Raw genomic sequence first — 21,017 nt, 5'->3', positions numbered from 1 at the left:
TTAAAGGCAATATTTATGATTTTTATAACTTGAAGAGCTCAAATTCAATTTTTATCGTTTTTACTAATTTTTTATACCTCAATAAACAATATTTTTTTTTTAAAAATTTAGTAATTTTTTAAGCATATTTGATAATGTTTTTTATTATAAAAAAGAAAAAAAAAAAGTATTCGGTTGATTGCTTACATGGATATATTAAAATTGATTTGCCAGTTTCTTATATGCTACTACGAAAAATAAAAATAAAAGCTAATTTCCTTTTATGTTAATAAATATATCTTTGTCAAAATGTATTTCAACAAAAAATACTTATATTCTGTTATTGTACTTTATACGTGACAAAGCACACTTTTTTTAGCAATTCTTATTTTGAGACTTTGTTTACAATATTGGCAATGACAAAATTAAAAATATTTTTAAAAGAAATGATATTCAATGCCACCAAAATGCATTCATATGTAATATTTTATTATTTTAATGAGGAAAATTAATAAAAGCGTAAAAAATTTTTTAAATTAAATATTCTACTAGAAAATGAATTATATCTCAAAATAAACAAATATTTCAGTTGTTGACAGTATAATACATTAAAATAAAACATTTAAATTATATAATAAAATTAATATTTATAAAAAATATACTTTATTACAATTACAATACAACTTATTACTTTCAATAACAAAATAATTTTGGTATAAAAAACATTTAATTTATCCTTTAATTATCTGAAATTGTCAAATTTTATTATTCCTAAATTTTATATTAAATAATTATATTTTTCCTACATTTTTTTTTGAATTATTTAAAAAAAAAAAGTTTTTAAAATTAATTAAAAATAAAAATTTTTTTATAGATCAAGAAAGTCAATAAATAATATTACAATAGTAAAATTATTTAAAAAAATTAACATATTTTTAAAATTTTAAAAAATTATACATTAAAAATTATATATTACTTTTTAAGTTAAAAAAAAAAACTAATATTTTTTATAAACTTTTGAAAAGCTCTAAAAATAAATTTTATTTAAACTTATAGTTTATTAATTTCATGATTAAATGGGCATTTTCAAAACATTTTGATGGACTTTGAATACAAAATTAATATAATTAAAATTGGAAATATATATAAATAATACAAATCATCAAACATTACCCACCAAAAATATTATTAGATAATTTATTGTTTTTTTTTAAATTTATTTTACATGTCTATGAAGTAAAAATTAAATCTCATTTATAGTTTAATTAAACCTCTATTTATATTTTAATATATTTTATTATGATAAATTTTGTTATTATATTTATTATTAATTTATTTTTCTTTTAATGATCATTTCAATATTGTTTTAGTTAAATAAATTTTTATAATAAACAAGTTTTTTTTATATGAAATTTCTTGAATTATAATTTTTTTTTCTTTTTCTAAAACATGGTATCAGCTCTTAGTGTGGTATTTTTAATTATTGATATACCAGGAACAATTTTTTATATTCTTGTATTGATATTTTTAATTACACGACTATTACTTAAAGATGATGATTTTTCACCTAAATTTTATTGTTTTTTAATTGTTAATGCCATTATGGAATTATGCTTTATTATGGTTGAATATTTTATTGTACGACTGCCACTTTTTAATATTTTTAAGAGTCAATATATGAATTTTAAATCATTACCTGGACTTATTTATGGTTTATCATGTTATTTACCATGTGTTATTGGAAGTGGTCAATTAAATTTAACTATAAATCGTTTATTAATGATAAAATTTCCTTTTATTTATAAATATATTATGAGTATATGGGGAATATTAGCATTAATTTTTATCCAATTTGCCATACCATTTGTTCAATTAGTCAGAACATTACATGTTCCAATGATTATTCGTGTACTTGATGATAATTATACTATAACTGTTGAATTAGATGATTTTGATCTTGTTTATAGTGTAGTAAGTTTTGGCGTTGTTTATTTAATAGTAACAAGTATATTATGCTGTTTAATTGGTTCATATACCTTATTTTTATTATGGAGAATGAATAAACAATCATTAGAAAGTACATCAAAATCAGAACGATCATTATTAGCATTAGTTGTATTACAGACACTTACGCAATTATTTTTGGCAATTGTTGGAACTACACAATTTGTTGCAGGTTATTCTGGTAATGAGGCTGTATATGCAGTGTCATTATACATGTATCCAGTTGCAGAAGATTTACTATGTCTTTCATGTCCAGTGATGCTTTGTTGTGTTAGTGGATTAGTAAGAAAAAAACTTTTTAAATTTTATTTTTGTGAAAAAGTAGAACAAAAATTTTCTTCAATCTCAAAAGTATCAACAATAAAATTTGCTGTTCAACGACAAACAAAAATGCAGTAATTAATTAAGTGTTATATAAATATATAAAAAACAAACTAATATTTATATCTTAAACAATTAAAATAATTATTTAAATAAAACAAAAAAAAAATCTTTTATTTTGTTAGTCTCTTAATTAATTTGTATTTGTCACATTTACACATGTAACAAAAGAGATATTTAAAAATAAAATATTGTTCATTAACTATCTTTGTTTAAAAAAAAAAAACAAACTTCTAATTACTTTCTTCATCATTTACCTCTTGATCATCTCTAGAATATGGGTTAAGAAGTTCATTATCACGTATGTACTAAAATGTAAATTATTTAATTATAAAAATTTTTATACTTACCATCATTTCCTGTTCATCATTTGTGGGATCAATAAGCATAAGCTTATATTCTTTCTTTTTACGTTTAATATCCTTACCATCTTTAGTTTTATTTACTTTATATTTTAAATTAACACTTGTATCCATTTCATTGAAATAAATTTTACCATTACGTTCTGATAAAAAGTATTCTTTCTGTTCACTAACGTCATCATTAGTTTTACTTTTAATATTCCAATTATATTCTTTAATACATTCAAATGGTGTTGCATCAAAAGGTGTATTTTTTCTACCTTTTTCTATGTCATACTTAACTTTTGGGAGATCGCTTTCTTTTGGAACTAAAAATTCACAATATTGTAATCCTTCTTCATCTGTATTTCCTCTTAACATTGAACAATTGGTAAACTCTTCATAAAGTTCCTTCTCATCATCATTAAATGGATTTCTATCAAAATTAACATGAACAAAAGGTATTTTCCAATTTTCATAGTCTGGAAAAATATCTAACTCCTCAACCATATATATATCTTTACTTGATGGATGTTTGTCAATTGAAATAGATATATCTTCAAATGTCTTTTCAATACCCTCTATTCTATTTTCAATATTTAAATATTGTTCAGCTTCACCAACATTCTTCTCAACAAGTCTATGAGCTTTATGTTTTAATGATGCACCATGTCGATTATAATCACTAGCAATATACTCAGCTTTTCTCATCCATGGAACAGAAATATTATGACCAGATTTATTTTGATTTTGTTTTGATTCATCAATTTCATCTTCTAATAAATATGCATCAATTGGATTCATTTCTTCATCATTTTTATTTTTTTCAAAAATTGATGTATCAACCAAATCAACAAATATACCAAGATGATTTTCCATAAATAATTCTTGTTTACTAACATAAATTAATTTATTAAATGTAACTTCACTTAATCTAAAACATTAGAAAAATAAATTAGACAAAAAAAAAGTTATTCATCTTCTTACGCATCAAGTCCAATACATGATACTTCCAATAATTTTGGATCATTTGGTATTTCTGGAAGAGTTTTACTCAATTCAACTTTGTGAATTAAATCATCACGTAACCTAAAAATATTTTTAAAAAAATATTAAATAAAATAACTAACCCTTTTGAAGGAATTGTAGATTTATTGGGTTCATTTTGAACGGTCATTTTTACCATTAAAAAAAGTATTTATAAACTTTACTTCATAAAAACGAAACTTTATTCCAATTTATAAATCTTCTTAAAACATTTTTTAAAAATATTTTGTGAACGTCTTTTAACATATTTTAACGTTGAAGGAGTTTTTTTTTATGTTATAAATTATATCATTTTTATTGGAAAGTTATATAAACTTTTCTATCATGTGATAATACTTATAAATTTCAACATTGTTCATTAACAGATTTAAAATAAACCATTAATATCATTAAAAAAAAATTATATGTTAAATCTATAGATTTTTTACAAAACAACCTTATAAATTTGAACATAAAAATTTTTATAAAATATTTATTTCAACAAAAAACATCTTTTTTTTATATAACTTTATATTTAAATTGCAATAATTACTATTAAAACAGACAAAAAAGATATCTCAAGTAAAATAAATATATATATTATTTTATGAATATGATAACAAAAGTTATGACTATACAATAAATTTTATTTTGCAAAAACTTTTCAAACAAATTATTATTCTAGCACTGTATTATTAATAATTTAATTTCCTACTTAGTTTGATAATGACTTTTTTTAATGATTATCTAAATTTTAATGTTAGTAAAAAAATTTTTTTTTTTCTATTAAATGATAATGTGTCAAAATTATGCTTTAATGTGCAACTTTTTATGATTAAAAATATAATATACAATTTCAAAATTTCATTGTGTAAAAGATAAATTTATTCATTAAAAAGATAATTATTAATATAAGTCAATACTATCAATAGAAATATTTTATCATTTAAAATGTTATCAATAAATTTAAGTTTTTTTTAAATGATATTTTTTATGAATATTTGATGAAAACTTTAAAGTAGTTAATATATAAAATTTATTAATAATTTTTCATACATTTATTATTACTTTAAATTTTTCTAATGTGATAAAATATTATGACATGGTTTAAATGTTAATCAAAGTTTTGATATTGTTTTTCTTATCATTGCTGTATCTGTAAATTTCTTCTCTATGTATTCATTTTTTTATGAATTTTTTAAATATATTCTTTCTTCATGTTTACTTAACAATGTATACAAAACTTTGGACTCTATTAAATGAACAAAAAATTAAAAACAAACAAAATAAATAAAGAAAAAACATAAAAGATAATTATAAAAAATAAAAATTTATAAAAAGTATTGAAAAATATATAATTTAAATCATAGAAACTTCCTAAATTAAAATATTTTATATTTATTTATAGTTAAACAATAAATAATATATTAAAGTTTACAATATAATTATAGTTTTTATATTTCACCTATTATTTACAATTCTTCTTCATTTTATAATTTTATAGAAACCAAAAATTAAATAATTCGGTTGATTGTAAAATTTAACATAAATATTAACATTGATAAAAGTTTAGAAGATTAAGAAATAATTTATTTTCCATAATTTAAAATTATTTTTCAAAATATATTACAATTTTTTTTTGTAGTATAAATGGCAATATAAGTATTTGGTATGTGTTAACATTTTTTGTTAAATTTTTTTAATAAAGAGGAGAATGAAAAAATTTAGGTTTATATTTAACATTACAATAAATACTTTATTAAAGTAAAAATTTGCATTTAAATTGAAAATATATGAAAAGTTTTAAGTAAATAGTTTAAACATACTTTTTTATATTAATAATTAACTTAAAAAGTTATATTTTTAAAATTTTGAAATAAAATACAGAAAAATAGTGGTAAACATAAAGAAATTATTATTAAAAAAATTAAATAATAGGCTAAAAAAATTTTTCCTTAGATTTTATTTTTTTTGAAACTTTTAAAATTATCTGTTGATAATTCTCACCAATCCTTTTTAAAATTAAAAAAGTTACAATTTTATTTATTTTTTTTTCTAATAAATTACAAGTTATATCTTAAGGGAAAAACTTTTTTAACATGCAAATTTAAAATAATACAAAAAAAAAATGATGTAAAGAATAGTTACTTAAATGTGAAAATATAGATTGCCTATTTCTTAATGTAAATTAATATCTTTGAAATATTAAGAAAAGTTAAGTAATGTTAAAAAATATTTCAATAAAGTGTAAATGATAAAATATCTCAATATCTCAAAAGCACATAAAAAATCGATTCAAAAACAATTTTCGGGACCTAATTTTTCTGGAAAAAAAAAGGATAATACCAGTAATATACTAATTTTATATTTTTTTTATTTGTATTTTGTGTCAATTTTATTCAAGTATTAAGTAACAAAAATTATAAAATAATTTCTTATCACATTGTTTTACAAATTCTTATCAATGATATCACAATTATACTTATACTTTAAACACACAATATTCCTCAATTACACACATTTTTAAATTAAAATGCCATTTGGAATTATGATCCTGAAGTCTATTTAATAAATTAAAATATTTGATCCACTTAAATTTTGGGATTAAAAATATTATGAAATGTTATTTCATAACTTTAAACAATAATTTTAAAATTATGTTAATTTTCAATCTGCTTATAAGGCTACTGAAAACTATATTTATTATTATTAAACTTTTGTTTCACATTATTTTATCACAAAATAGTTTTATATATTAAACTTTTTTTTACCATGATTATATTATTGTTAATTCAAGTTTTTATTTACTTTTCCATTATTTTTTTTTATTATTAATTTTAATTAATTTTATATCTTATTTGTAGAATATGGTTAATTCTTTTTTTTGTGATGAAAATTTTTTTGCAAACAATGATTCAATTCACTCGAAACATGTTCCAGTTATTGATGAATGCTACCGCAGAACTGTAATATCATGGATTCCTGCAATTTTTTTTTGGTTATTGGCGCCTGTTTTTATTATATATTCTGAAAGAATTAGAAAAAGAGGGACATCAATTAGTTTACTATGGACTAAAATATTAATTGTAAAATTTTGTTTAACACTTATTCTTATAATTTTAAGTTGTATACAATTAATTTATTCTCTTATACATAAGTATCCTATATCTAGAATTTATTCAATTATATGGATAATAACATTTGTAAGTTAAAATTAATTTTTTTTTAAATCATTTTTTAGGTTGGACTTATTTTATCTCAATATTTATCAAAAATACGTGGTATTAGAACATCTGGAATATTATTTAATACATGGGTACTTTTTACTATATCATGTTTACCAGAACTTTATTATATTTTTTATAATACATCAAAGACAATTAATTTTTCTAGCATCATATTTATTATACAATTTATTTTTATATTTTCACAAACATTACTATTTTCATTTGCTGATAAAGGTGGTGAAAAATTTGAAACTGGATATATATCTCCAGAATTATATTCTTCTTTTTTGTCAAGATTAACATTATGGTGGTTTAATACTTTTGCATGGCTTGGTTCAAAAGGTAATTTAGAAATTGATGATTTATATGATTTAAATTATGGAAATAAATGTGAATATATAGAAAAATTATGGGAAAAATATTGGACACCTACACTTAAAAAATATTATGATGATGTTTTAAAAAATCAAAATAAAAAGAAAGTACCATTACCATCAGTTGTATTTCAAATATTAAGAATGTTTAAGTATGAATTTATGACAGCAGGTTTGATAAAAATTTGTTCTGATATACTTCAATTTATAAATCCTTTTCTTCTTAAATTAATGATAGATTTTGTCTCTGATCCAAAATCTTCCCTATGGCTTGGAATATTTTATGGAATGTTAATGTTTACTGTTTCAGAAATTCGATCATTCTGTATAAATTTTTATTTTTATATTATGTTTAGACTTGGAACTAAAATACAAACAACCTTAACATCTGCTGTTTATAAAAAAACTTTAAAATTATCTAATGTTGCAAGGAGAGATAAAACAGTTGGTGAGATTGTAAATATTATGGCTATTGATATTGAAAGATTTCAATTAATAACAAGTCAAATTCAACAATTTTGGTCATCACCATTTCAAATTATTTTAGCATTAATTTTTCTTTTCAATACATTAGGATATGCAGCAATTGCTGGTTCAATTGTTATGTTTGCCTTTGTTCCAATAAATTATTTTTCTTCTGTATTAATAAGAAAACATCAAATAGCTCAAATGAAATATAAAGATGAACGAGTAAAAATGTGTAATGAAGTTTTAAATGGAATGAAAGTTGTTAAATTATATGCATGGGAAATTCCAATGTCAAAAATTATAGAAGATATTAGGGAGAAAGAACTTGAGTGTATCAAAAAAGCTTCAGTTATAAAAAGTTTTATGGATACATTTAATCAAAGTAGTTCATTTTTTGTAGCATTATTTACTTTTACTACATATACTTTATCTGATCAAAATAGTCATTTTTTAACTCCTCAGGTAGCTTTTGTTTCATTAACATTATTTAATTTAATGAGAAGTCCAGTTACCATGTTAGGAATGTTAATTAATGAAACAGTAAGAGTTGTTGTATCAAATAAAAGATTAAAAGAATTTTTGACAGCTGATGAATTAGATGAAAAAGCAATAAATTATACCAAAAATTCTTTTGATGGTAATAATAAATGTCCTGATGTTGGATCAATTTCTATTAAAAAAGCAACTTTTTCCTGGGAACATGATAGAAATAATTTAGAAAATATATCTTTTAATGTTAAAAGTGGTAAATTAGTAGTTATTGTAGGTAAAGTTGGAAGTGGAAAATCTTCATTACTTTCTGGAATATTAGGAGAAATGACAAAAATATCTGGAGAAGTTGAAATTAATGGTTCAGTTGCATATTTTTCACAACAACCATGGATTCAAAATTTATCCTTAAAAGATAATATATTATTTGGTGAAGAATATAAGTCACAATTTTATGATAAAGTTATAGAATGTTGTGCATTGAAACCAGATATTGCTATTCTTCCAAATGGTGATAAAACAGAAATTGGAGAAAAAGGAATAAATTTATCTGGTGGACAAAAAGCACGTATTAGTTTAGCTAGAGCTGTTTATTCAAATTCTGATATATATCTATTTGATGATCCATTATCAGCAGTTGATTCACATGTTGGAAAACATATATTTGAAAAAGTTTTAGGACCATCAGGAATTTTAAAAAATAAAACAAGGGTATTAGTAACAAATAATGTTCATCTTTTAGATAAGGCAGATTTAATAATAATGATGGAAAATAATAAAATTAAAACAATGGGAGAATATGATACACTTATCAATGATAAAACTGGTATTTTAAATAATTTTATTATGACAGTTGAGGAAGAAGAAACAAAGGAGGAAGAGGATAAAGAGTATACTTCTCAATCTATTGAATTAGATAGTGATGATTTAAGTGAAATTGAAGAGATAACAACATTATCATTAATTAGTAGTAGAACATCATCTATCATTTCAAGAAAATCAACACAACCTATAAATGAAATAAAAAATAATGGTACATTAATAAATAAAGAACATGCTGATACAGGAAGTGTTAAAAAAACTGTTTATTTTAAATATTTTAAAGCAACAAAGTATTATTTTGCCTTTATGTTTATCTTTGGATACCTAATTTATAATGGTCTTCAACTTGGAAGAAGTCTTTGGTTATCAGCATGGTCAGATGATTATGATATCATTGCAAACAATGGTACTATTAATCCTAGTGGAACAACTCTTGGAGTTAGACTTGGTGTTTATGCATCATTTGGTGTAATGGAATCATTAGGTTTTGTATTTTCTTTATTAGCATTAATTTTTGGTGGTTTAAGTGCTTCAAGAAATCTTCATTCACCTGTATTGTATAATATTATGAGATCTCCAATGTCCTTCTTTGATACAACACCAATTGGAAGAATTTTAAATCGTTTTGGAAAAGATATTGATGTTATTGATATTAATTTACCTATGAGTTTTCGTTATTTTGTTATGTGTATCTGTCAAATTTTAGTATCAATTGTTATTATTGTTATTACAACTCCAATTTTTGCTTCTGCAATTCCTCCATTACTATTTATATATGGATTTTCCTTGAAATTATATGTACCAACTTCAAGGCAACTTAAAAGATTAGAAAGTGTTAATAGATCTCCTATATATTCTCATTTTGGTGAAACTATTCAAGGTGCATCAACAATTAGAGGATTTGGTAAAATTATGCGATTTATACAAACTTCTAATGCTAAACTTGATCGGTTTATAAAAATTAAATATTTATCATTATGTGCAAATAGGTGGGTAGCAATTCGTTTGGAATTTATTGGAAACTGTATTCTTTTATTTACTGTAATTTTTTCTACTATTTCTAAAGAATTAGGATGGATTACAAGTGCAGGTAAGTATTACTATAACTTTATATAATAAAAAAACTTTATTTTTAGGTTTAATTGCTGTATCCATAACATATTCAATGAATATTACTGAAGTATTAAATTTTGCAGTAAGACAAATTAGTGAATTAGAAACAAACATTGTTTCAGTTGAAAGACTTATTGAATACTGTAATACTGAAACTGATCCAGAATGGAGAAATGATGAAGGTGCTAAATATTGCTCAACAAATTGGCCAAATAAAGGTGAAATAATATTTAGTAATTACTCAACAAGATATAGAAAAGATTTAGATTTAGTTGTTAAAAATATTAATATTCATATAAATGGAGGTGAAAAAATTGGTATTGTTGGAAGAACAGGTGCTGGAAAAAGTTCTTTAACATTAGCATTATTTAGAATGATTGAACCTGCAGATGGAACTATAATAATAGACAATGTTGATATTACAAAAATTGGTCTTCATGATTTAAGAAGTCATATAACAGTTATCCCACAAGATCCTGTTCTATTTTCTGGAACTCTTCGTTTTAATTTAAATCCATTTAATATATATTCAGATGAAGAAATTTGGTCATCACTAGAAAAAGCACATCTTAAAAATTTTGCTCTTTCAAATGCCGAAGGGCTCGATTTTATTGTATCAGAGGGAGGATCAAATATTAGTGTTGGTACATGTCAACTGATTTGTTTAGCAAGAGCAATTCTAAGAAAATCAAAAATTCTTATTTTAGATGAAGCCACCGCAGCAATTGACTATCACACAGATCAATTGATTCAAAATACAATAAGAAAAGAATTTTCATCAAGTACAGTTTTAGCTATAGCACATCGCTTAAATACAATCTTGGATTATGATAAAATTATTGTTCTTGATAAAGGGCAAGTTGTCGAGTTTGATACACCTTCTAATTTGTTAAAAGACAAAAATTCAACATTTTATTCGATGGCTCAGGATGCGAAATTGAAAGAAGTGTAATATTATTAATAAAATTGTTATTTAATTTGTTATTAAATATTGTAATTTTTTTCTTTACAAAACTTATACAAATAAATAGTAAAAATTATAAGATACTTTAGATTTTCTAAATTATTTTTATTTTTTTTTTAATATAAAAATAAAATTCTGCTCATATAATAGCTTTTGAAAAATTATGAATATAAAATAATCAAAAGTTTGGAAATTATGATTTATTGAAATTAGAAACAAACATGTTGAATATTTTTTTGAAAAAGTTTTACTTTCATGATAGAAATAATATTTTTGAAATACATTTAACAAATCTAAATTAGTTTTTTTTTATAAAAAAATCCACTTAATTTCATTTTCATAAACTTTCCCAAACTCGAGATATAATAAGAAATGTAATTTGAATAAAATTTAAATATGTGACAGTAATTAAAATTGACAAGTTTTTTTAATTTCGTAACTGTTCTTAAGATACGATATATTTTAATATTTTTTGCACCTTATCTTCTATCATCATTTTTTAATATGACAGTAATTAGTAAAAAATAAGTAATTGTTTGAAAGTAATACTTAAACGAAAACCGATTAGAAGTTTATTTAAGAAAATTATTTATCAATATCCTAAAATTTTTTGAAGATTTTTAAAATTTTTTCGAAGCAATTTTACATTACCGTCCAGACTTTCATATAAACTTTATATATTATTCAAATAACTAAAAACTTTTTTAATATTTTTATAAAATGATGTGCACTTTTTTAAGTAAATAAAATTGTTTTTTTACTTTTATTTATATTTTATACAATCTACAAAAAAATGTTTTATAATTTTAATGAAATACCACTGTCTGGTTTTTAACTAGTAACTAAATATATAAGTATTTTAAAAACATCTTATTAAATAACAATGTAAAAAAGTTACTAGTATTTTGTTGTTACCCGTACATAGACAAAATTATGCATTTAGTTTTTGTTTGCTAAAAGGAAGTAATTTCAGAAAGTTCATAAAAACTTTCTATCATTAGAAAAATTCCTTTATGTGTATGTTACATTAATTGCTTCAAATTATTTCATAACATGTTAGAAAAGATATAAATACATATACAACCTTCTTTATTGTTTTAAAATATTTTTGTAGATGATAATTATTAACATAATTTACATCATGCATAATTTCAATGTTAAACATATATATTAAAGTAAGTACATCTATAATCTGTGTTTAAATAACAAGTCAAGCATTCAGTTGGTAATTGTTTTCCTCAATAGGCCATAAAGAAATTTTTGTCTATTTATTAAGCAATATAAAATGACAATGAAAACTAATGATACATATTTTATACTTAAATGATACAAGTGAAATTTTACAATATTTTTTTTTATTAATTTTTAAGTTATTTAATATAAAATAAAATTGATATGATTTTTTCCAGTAACTTTCGTATGTTGATGTTTAAATAGACTGTTAAAATGTAGTAGAAAAAGTAATGGTACAATAATTAATGGTTTCAAAAAGAAAATTTTTTGGTTATATGATATTTAGAAAAAAGTATATTTTTTATATAAAATGAATAGTCGGCTAAATATATTTAGAAGTAAAGCTCACATAATATGCCAAAACCGATCTATAAAAAATTTTCTTCCTAAAGAAGTATATAAAAGCAAGGTAACATAAATTTATTTTAAAAAAATTTATCCTTTTTAGATTAATTACGATAAAATAGAACCAGTTCCGCATTTAGATGAAAAGTTATTAAATCATTTGCAACAAATTTCTCTTTTAAAATTTACTGAAAAAGACATTAATAACTTAAGGGAGGACATTTTTATGGCTAATGCAATTTTCCAATGCAGGGATAAAACAAAGGATATTGAACCCCTTTATTCTGTAATCAACGAGATCAAAAGCTGCCCGACAAGAGAAGATGTGCCTGAATCTTGTGAAAAAAAAGAAATATTTGAAAATACAAAAAATGTGTTTGATGATTACTTTGTTTCTCCCGAACCAAATAAGGCTTTAGACAAGTTCTCTTATTAACAATAAAATTTATCACAGTGATCGTTTTTTTTTTTTTTTTTGGTTATAAAAAAAGTGTTAAAGCCTCAGGAATTAACAGCCTTAATATTATCATAAGATAACTTCAAACGGTAATAATCTTCTTCATAGGCTTTGTTATCAGTTCCTACCAACTTTTACGCCGGTATAAATGTCATTCACATCATAGTTGGGTTAGATGATATACATTTAAAATGTATACCATCTGTAAATAATCACTTAGTAGACGCATTCCCAAAAATTTGGTCTCGCAGTCAATAATACCCGCGCATTGAAAGCTGTATCTTTTTCGTACTTATTTTTATCCAATTTCCTACTTGTTTTTATCATCTTCTTATCTTTAATATTTTGCCAATTTTTCTAAAGTCACTTTTAGACTATAATCTTTGATTGTATTATTGTACATTTACCACGAAAAACTTTACTAATTACTAAGAAAAACAATGTTTTATACTCAATTTATGTTGGCCAAAAAAGGGCCTTTAGCAAAAGTTTGGCTTGCTGCACATTGGGAAAAAAAATTGTCAAAAGCTCAGGTTTATGAGACAGATGTTGTTGATGTTGTCAATGAAATTATGCAACCTAAAGTAAAGATGGCTTTACGTACCACTGGTCATCTACTTCTTGGTGTTGTTAGAATATATTCAAGAAAGACTAAATATCTTCTTGCTGATTGTAATGAAGCTTTTTTAAAAATTAAAATGTCATTTAAAAGTGGAGAGGAAGAACATATGATGTCTGAAATATCTAGTGTTTCTGGTGTTAGTTCCAGTTTACCGGAGGTTATGCAAGATTTTGACATTACTATACCTGAATTTAATGAATATGATTTACAAAAACAAATGCGTATTAATCAAAGTCGTATTGATGATATTACTCTTAAAGAAGATAGTGTTCCTACAACAACTGGTTTTGATATCTCTGAAGATTTTGGAGGAGATGATTTTGGCGATAGAACATTAGGATTAAGATTTAGTGAGTCAGATGCTCAAGAAATTGAAAGACACCGTGAACGTAGTTTATCTAATCATTCTGCATTAGCTGGACAGATGGGAGATATATCTGAAATTAAAAACATGGAAGATATGCGCGATTCTGTACATATTGAGCTTCCATCAAGTGGAGGATTTGGAGATGTTTTTATGAGTGAGAATGATTTGATTGGAGAAATTGAAAGCCTTAAAGAACCAGGCGCTGAATTTGAGGATAATCATGTACCTATGGAGGCTGAACTTACCAATGGAGAAAATTCATTACCTCAATTAGATAGTTTCAACTTGGAACCTTTACATCCTTCTCAAATTGAGACTGTAAATAAATTGCCAAAATCTAAAAAAAAGAGGAAATTAATAGTTGATGAGGTAAAAATTTTGTCAGGAGAAGAGATGAAAGCAAATATGTCTGATTTTTCTGCTACAATTCAACCTCTTGATTTAGCTCCTCCATCAAAAAAATTAATGAGAATGGTTGAATATGGTCAAACTGATAAATTATTTAGTAATCCTTTAATGAAGGATATGGTTGATACTGAGTTACAAAGTTTTTATAAAATGTGTTGTGTAACTAGAACTAAGGATGATGTCTTTGATGGAGCTTCAATTGCAACTGATCTCGAGTTAAGCGATGATATAGATTTAGCTGAACTTCCTAATAATCAAACAATGGTAAGTTTTATTTTTAAAAAATTTATATCAAAAATTAAATATTTTTTTTATTTTTTTTAATAATGTCTTATATTACATTATTGTTGATTACTTATTTATGGTCCCTTTGTAATATTATAGAAAAGTATAAGCATATCATATTTTTTTAAAAAAGATTTTGTTTAATATTTTATAATTAGATTGACAGGAATATAATATTTACTTATTATTTATATCTTTACCTTGACAAATATTATTTACAACATTAATAATTCTCGTTTTTTTAAACCTATTACTTTTATAAATCATAACATTTCCAATCACTGTGATCTATTTATTCATCGTAATTTCTATTATATAATTGGTAAATATAGAAAATCAAAAAATACATATATTTATAATAATCCAATTAGTCAGAATTGAATAGCCTTAGCATGTGTCAACTTTTATAAATTTTAAATATTATAATACTAAAAATATTTTTGTCATTTATTACAATAGATGATTAAATACAAAAGAATATTTTTTTTTCTGTCATCAATTTACAGTCCCTCAAACAAGTTAGTTACCTGGAAATTTACGAAAAAATAATAATACATTATTATAATGTTATTTTTATTAGCCGATAAGAATTGAGGAAAGTTTTTATTGACTAAATAATTTATAGTTAAGGAAATGATAAATTATTTTTTTTATTTGATATATGTAATGTAGTGTTGCAAAGAATGTGATGACCATTTTATTTGTTTTACATAAATAAATACAATTAAATTTTATTCATTCAATTAACTTGGCAAAATTTTATTATTTCTCATTTTATTGCAAATTTCTTCTTATCATAGTTAAAATTCAACTACCAATAAAGATCACTTAAATAGTTTTCCATCAAAAACCCCTTTTTCTGTTAAAAAGTTTTGTTAAAATATATTTTAAAGAGTTATTTCAATAATCGAATTTAAAAGATGGTATCCTTCAAAACAACCCAAAAAGTATGTTTACAATTATCAGTATGAAGTAGCAAATTCGTAACTATAAAAACCTTTCCTGATGCCGTTGATTTTGAAGTACTCTTTTTTATTACTTTAACAGCTTTCTTCTCTTTTGTCTATTCATTTTTCTTCATGAAAATATATAAAGTTAAAGATCCACTTAAAATTGAATTACACTTCAAGCTTTTGTTACTACACCGACGACATTATAAATGTACCAACATTCTTTCTATTAAACTCTTGAGACAATTGGCAATAAAGTGCCATATTTAGCAGGTTATTCTTTCAATGTATAAAAAGTTTTTTTATTATTTTAACTGTATTAATGTTACAATACTTTTTTAAATTGTTGCGTAACAAACATAACTGTTAAAGTCACTTGATTTATTCTATTCATTTTAAATTACTTCATACTTAAAAACATAATTAACATGAAATTATATTTTGAAGCACATGAAAAGCCACATTAAATTATGATGATGCAATATAAGATAAATCTTCATATTATAAGCCAAAAAGTTAAGACATCTTGTAGAAAATATTTTTTCATTATTATAAATTTATAATTATTAAAGGATCCTTGGAAAATGAGTCAAAGTTGACCTTTAAAATGCTTCTTTATATATCCAATGTCTAATGATTCGAAAATGAATTTTAATTTAAGGTACATCTTTATGATAATGATGTTTACTTTTGGTTAAAACTTCTTGTACAAAAATATACATATAAAATATATATCGTTGGTATGACCTTGCAACATATCATCATTACTAGGTCTAAATCTAAGATTACCTTTTATCTTCCTAATTGAGACATTTAAGACAGCTTAGATTTTTATGAATATGGTAGTAAAAATTATGTAGGAAAATTGAGGTTGTCATAGACTATATTAATTGTAACTTGAAGATGTGCATTTTATTCTATTTACTAATGCACATATATTATCATCAAAGTAATAATGATCATGTTGAATAAGGTAGTTGTTGACAACCATCTTTAGATAATTACTGACAACTGATGATGAATTGATATTTTCTCTATTTGTTTTCTTCACTTATATGAGGTAAATAATCTACATATGCACCATTCAAAAAGGTTAACCTTGATTGAGTTAAAAACCAGCTGAATAAATGATATTTTTTTTTGAATGCCGAACATTTTATTTTATATATGAACTGTAAATGACAGATCCTATTACTTTAAAGGCAGCCGATAATTTTAAAAAAAGAAAAAAAAAATACCTTTACATATTTAATCATTTATAATTATTATTTAAATAAATTATAAAAATTAAAACATAATTTAAGCGTTTAAAAGACTAATTAAATTTTTCGGTTTTATCTCTTTATTCTTTTTGGTCTTCTTTTGTGTTTCTACACTACAGGAGAACATATCTACAAGTTATAATGATAATGTTGTTCGGGTCAATAGGACAATTAGAGGGTGATTAGACTTGTAACTAATTAACTACATGCTATTAGCTAAAAACATGGCGTTAACATTTAAAGATTAAAAGGATCTTGCTACTTATTTTTCTTGTTTAATTGTCGGCATAATATTAATAAATATATAAATGCATATTATAAACTTTTATAAATTGTTCTTCTAATTTGTAGTACTTATATACATATATATATGTAGAAATAAAAAGTCCCTTCATTAAATGATGTTACTAAGGAATTTAGATATAATATTAATTTTAAGAATACATTTACTGCCAATTAATATAATATTCTTGTCATTTTATCTTATTCAAAGTATCATCATTTTCTTTCCAACTACCATTCACATGTATAATTATGATACTGATATATTTTGTGAATTTCTATAGTAATGAACCATTTATTGTCTTTTGAAAAAGAGGATATTTAGAACAACCAAAAAGTGCAAGTTGACAGATTACTGTAACGTTAGTAATTGTAACTCATGACATGTATACAAGTAGCAACAGTTGCAATTTTAATCACTGTTTATAAAGTGATGAGAAAATAGTAATATACCTCTAGATAGAGGTAAAATGTCTATTGAAAAAAGATAATTACAATTATATTAACTTTACATGAACAAAATTGTTAAATTTAATTCATGTAATTTATGTTAAAACAACATAAATACAAATATAAACATGACTTTTATGTGTCACATGTATAAAAATAATTAGAGAACATTATAAAATAAAATTTAATTTTTATTATTTATAGGAAGGATTTGATGAATTTGCTGAAGTTATATCACCATCTATGACACCACTTCAAGCAACGGAAAATTTAGATGTTACATTGATGCATGAAGAAGAAAATAGTAAAGGTGAGAAAGAATTAGATAAAAGAAATGAAATAAAATCTCCTGAAGCAAAAAGAAGAAAATCTAGAAATGTTACAGATGTAAGAATTTTTCTTATATATAATTTTTTTATTAATTAAAATTTTTATTTATTTAGAAATCTTTCATTGATGAAGAAGATGATGGTGATGATAGTGTTAGATGTTCCCGTAGAACTCATGCTATTTTAAATTCTATCAATAATAAATTTAAACATTCTGAAAATAATGAGGTATGTAAATTTATAAAAATATATATTTAAAATTAAACGAAAGTTTTATATTTATAAAAAGGTTTCTAATCATGAAACTTCTTAGATGATAACTATAGTTAACCAAGCAAAAATCCTGCTTTGCGTCATTAAACAGCAATTATATTAATAGTAGTAATATTTTATGATGTTGTTTTGTCGGTTGACGGAAGCCGATGCGGTAAATTAAAAACCTAGTATTAATATATTGTAAATAATATGATATTAAATAATTTTAAGGAAAAAAAAATTTTAGTTTATTGATTGTTTACATGTAAATATATATTTTGTAATAATAATAATTCTCGTACAATCAACCAACTATTGAAACTAACTGAAGATGGGCAGAATATCTTTCCTATTTATAACATTTTAAGATACCAAGACTGTTGAATTGAAATATAATTCTTTAATTTTATTTCAATAGAAACAATGAAAATTTTGTCATACTATTGTATCTTTGAACATGAATCTCATCTATCTTTTTATTATACTACAATACTATTAAATTTATAAATGAGAGTAGAGAATATCTATTCATATTTATATGACTATTATATAAGCATAATGAATTGCGCAAAAAAAAACATTTTAATTCATTTTTTTTTTTAAATATAACACATTTTATAAGACAGTTTTTATATAATTCTTTTTTTTTAGATTATTTTTACGGATTTACTTACTAAATCAAGTTCTCGTAGAACAATTGCTCAAAAGTTTTATGCATTATTGGAATTGACAAAAAATTTAGCAATAAAAGTTGACCAAGATGAACCTTACGGAGAGATTATTATTAAACCAGGACCACAGCTGTCTAATATTCTTGCTAATTAAATAATATTAACTAATACTTATTTTCTTAATATTTTTATGCAATTTTATTAAGAGTGATAATTCAATTTGTTATTGTAAATAATTTATGGCTTCTGTAACTCTTTTAACAAACCTAGATATCATACTATAAGTATTTAATTGAGATTGTGTTTCTGTTTAATATTAATGAATTTCCTTATTTTGTACCATTATTATTATTATTTTTATTTTATAAAGCATCCTTAATATGTAATCTCATATATTTTAGTAAATATTTCATCATTTTAAATTATTTATTTAAAAATTAAGAATGCAAGCTAATAAAATTGTGAAACTTTGACATATATTTTATGCTTTTTTTTTTAAACCTTAATATTTTTTGAAATTAGTTTACGGTATCGGATAAAAAGAATACATATTTGTGTATATGTATGTTCCAGCTAATCAACCCTATCTTTCTACACTCAAAAATTATTGTGTCTTCTCCATTTGTCTGTATTAAAGTTATTTTGATAAAAATTTGTCTCTTAAAAAATTTTTTATTTTAAACAAATATTGATAAAATAATTTTTTTGTATAGTAATTTTTATACATTCAAGAAATTTACAATATAATATTACACAGATAAAATTTTATAAAAAAAAAAAATAAATAATATGTATAGTTTGAAAATAAATAATTTTATATATATGTATATACATAAATAAAAATTATTTTCCGGTTTTTTTATACGGTAATGCTTTGAAGCGAAATAGATTTGAAAAGGAGAAAGCATAAGGAGTTTTAAAAGATACTCTTTTATAATAATAAAGAATAAAAGAGTCATTTTCAATTGAAAGTCGGTTGAACAGAAAAATGGGTATTGATGAGAAATGAATTAGTTGAATGTCAATGAATGAATCTTTGCAAATAAATGGCTTCACCCTCCTCTTGCCTCAAGACTCGTTATTCATTTATCTTCCTATCATTTTCAAAGTTTCATTTTTATGATATTTAAAATCTTGAAACATTTTTAATGTTCCTGTATCAATTATTTTATCTATAACTATAAATATTTTAGTGTTATTTTTATTTAGATACTTAAATAGAATGTAATTTCAAGTGTATCGATATTTTTTTTTTATTTTTACTATTTGTTAAAAAAAAAAATCAAAAGTCTATACTTTTTTTGTTGTTAAAATGAATAAAATCATTTATAGAATTGTTTAACATATGATGAAATAAGATTATATAATATATTAATAATGAATAAGAAAAATGTTAAAATATTACCGGAAATTATTCTAACTAAAATAGTAAAAAAAAAAAATTTTTTTTCTATAATTTTAAATTCCATTACTAATAATTACCATTATAAAGTTAAATTTACTTAAAAATTTAATTTTCGACCTCTCTCGTCTCTGATTATTATATGAATGAGTGAGAATTAAGGATTCGACCTTCTTTAAAAAGGTCGTCCCTTAGATAGGACATACTTACCAAACTAAATCTTTATCCACTGAAATATATTTATCTATTGAAGCTTAATTGTTGTTACAGTATCTTAGCTAATTGGCCTATTTGGAGCCAATTTTAAACTCGTTATCTTCTATTTATAAAAAAATTGTTTTATTTAAAAAAGATTCTGATGCCTTAAACTATTTCCCGGCTCTCTGCTGAGATTTACTTCACCCATGATAACGCCTGCTGTTTTTCTTCTATCACATGGCGGATATGGTGAGCTTCTGGGTTTTGGTACCTAACGGCATCATCATCCTGTAAAAAGAGGATGCCACAAGCA

At 22.6% G+C, this 21,017-nt stretch overlaps 5 protein-coding genes across 5 annotated transcripts; 4 read left to right on the top strand and 1 right to left on the bottom strand.

Moving 5' to 3' along the window:
* Positions 1–1,428: 1,428 nt before the first annotated feature.
* On the top strand, positions 1,429–2,382 carry SRAE_0000032000 (7TM GPCR, serpentine receptor class g (Srg) family and 7TM GPCR, serpentine receptor class v (Srv) family-containing protein; the record flags this gene model as incomplete). The annotated part of the gene is made up of 1 exon (XM_024646195.1): positions 1,429–2,382. One exon carries the CDS (start codon positions 1,429–1,431, stop codon positions 2,380–2,382), a length of 954 nt encoding a protein of 317 aa, XP_024500402.1.
* Positions 2,383–2,597: 215 nt separating this feature from the next.
* On the bottom strand, positions 2,598–3,891 carry SRAE_0000031900 (RNA polymerase II-associated factor 1 homolog; the record flags this gene model as incomplete). Its single annotated transcript, XM_024646194.1, has 4 exons — positions 2,598–2,672; positions 2,715–3,639; positions 3,693–3,794; positions 3,836–3,891. 4 exons carry the CDS (start codon positions 3,889–3,891, stop codon positions 2,598–2,600), a joined length of 1,158 nt encoding a protein of 385 aa, XP_024500401.1.
* Positions 3,892–6,598: 2,707 nt separating this feature from the next.
* SRAE_0000031800 (ATP-binding cassette sub-family C member 8) lies at positions 6,599–11,176 on the top strand (the record flags this gene model as incomplete). The annotated part of the gene is made up of 3 exons (XM_024646193.1): positions 6,599–6,934; positions 6,973–10,201; positions 10,248–11,176. 3 exons carry the CDS (start codon positions 6,599–6,601, stop codon positions 11,174–11,176), a joined length of 4,494 nt encoding a protein of 1,497 aa, XP_024500400.1.
* A 1,555-nt stretch (positions 11,177–12,731) lies between these two features.
* Positions 12,732–13,202, top strand: SRAE_0000031700 (Hypothetical protein; the record flags this gene model as incomplete). The annotated part of the gene is made up of 2 exons (XM_024646192.1): positions 12,732–12,830; positions 12,870–13,202. The coding sequence occupies 2 exons, from the start codon at positions 12,732–12,734 to the stop codon at positions 13,200–13,202; spliced, it is 432 nt and encodes a 143-aa protein (XP_024500399.1).
* A 479-nt stretch (positions 13,203–13,681) lies between these two features.
* On the top strand, positions 13,682–19,258 carry SRAE_0000031600 (FI11703p; the record flags this gene model as incomplete). The annotated part of the gene is made up of 4 exons (XM_024646191.1): positions 13,682–14,884; positions 18,054–18,236; positions 18,293–18,406; positions 19,085–19,258. 4 exons carry the CDS (start codon positions 13,682–13,684, stop codon positions 19,256–19,258), a joined length of 1,674 nt encoding a protein of 557 aa, XP_024500398.1.
* Between the last annotated feature and the right edge of the window lie 1,759 nt (positions 19,259–21,017).

Source organism: Strongyloides ratti, scaffold srae_scaffold0000002 (genome assembly GCF_001040885.1).
Source record: "Strongyloides ratti genome assembly S_ratti_ED321, scaffold srae_scaffold0000002".
NCBI classification, from domain to species: domain Eukaryota; kingdom Metazoa; phylum Nematoda; class Chromadorea; order Rhabditida; family Strongyloididae; genus Strongyloides; species Strongyloides ratti.
Note: the sequence above shows the minus strand (reverse complement) of the source record. Positions and strands in the feature narration are given on the sequence as shown.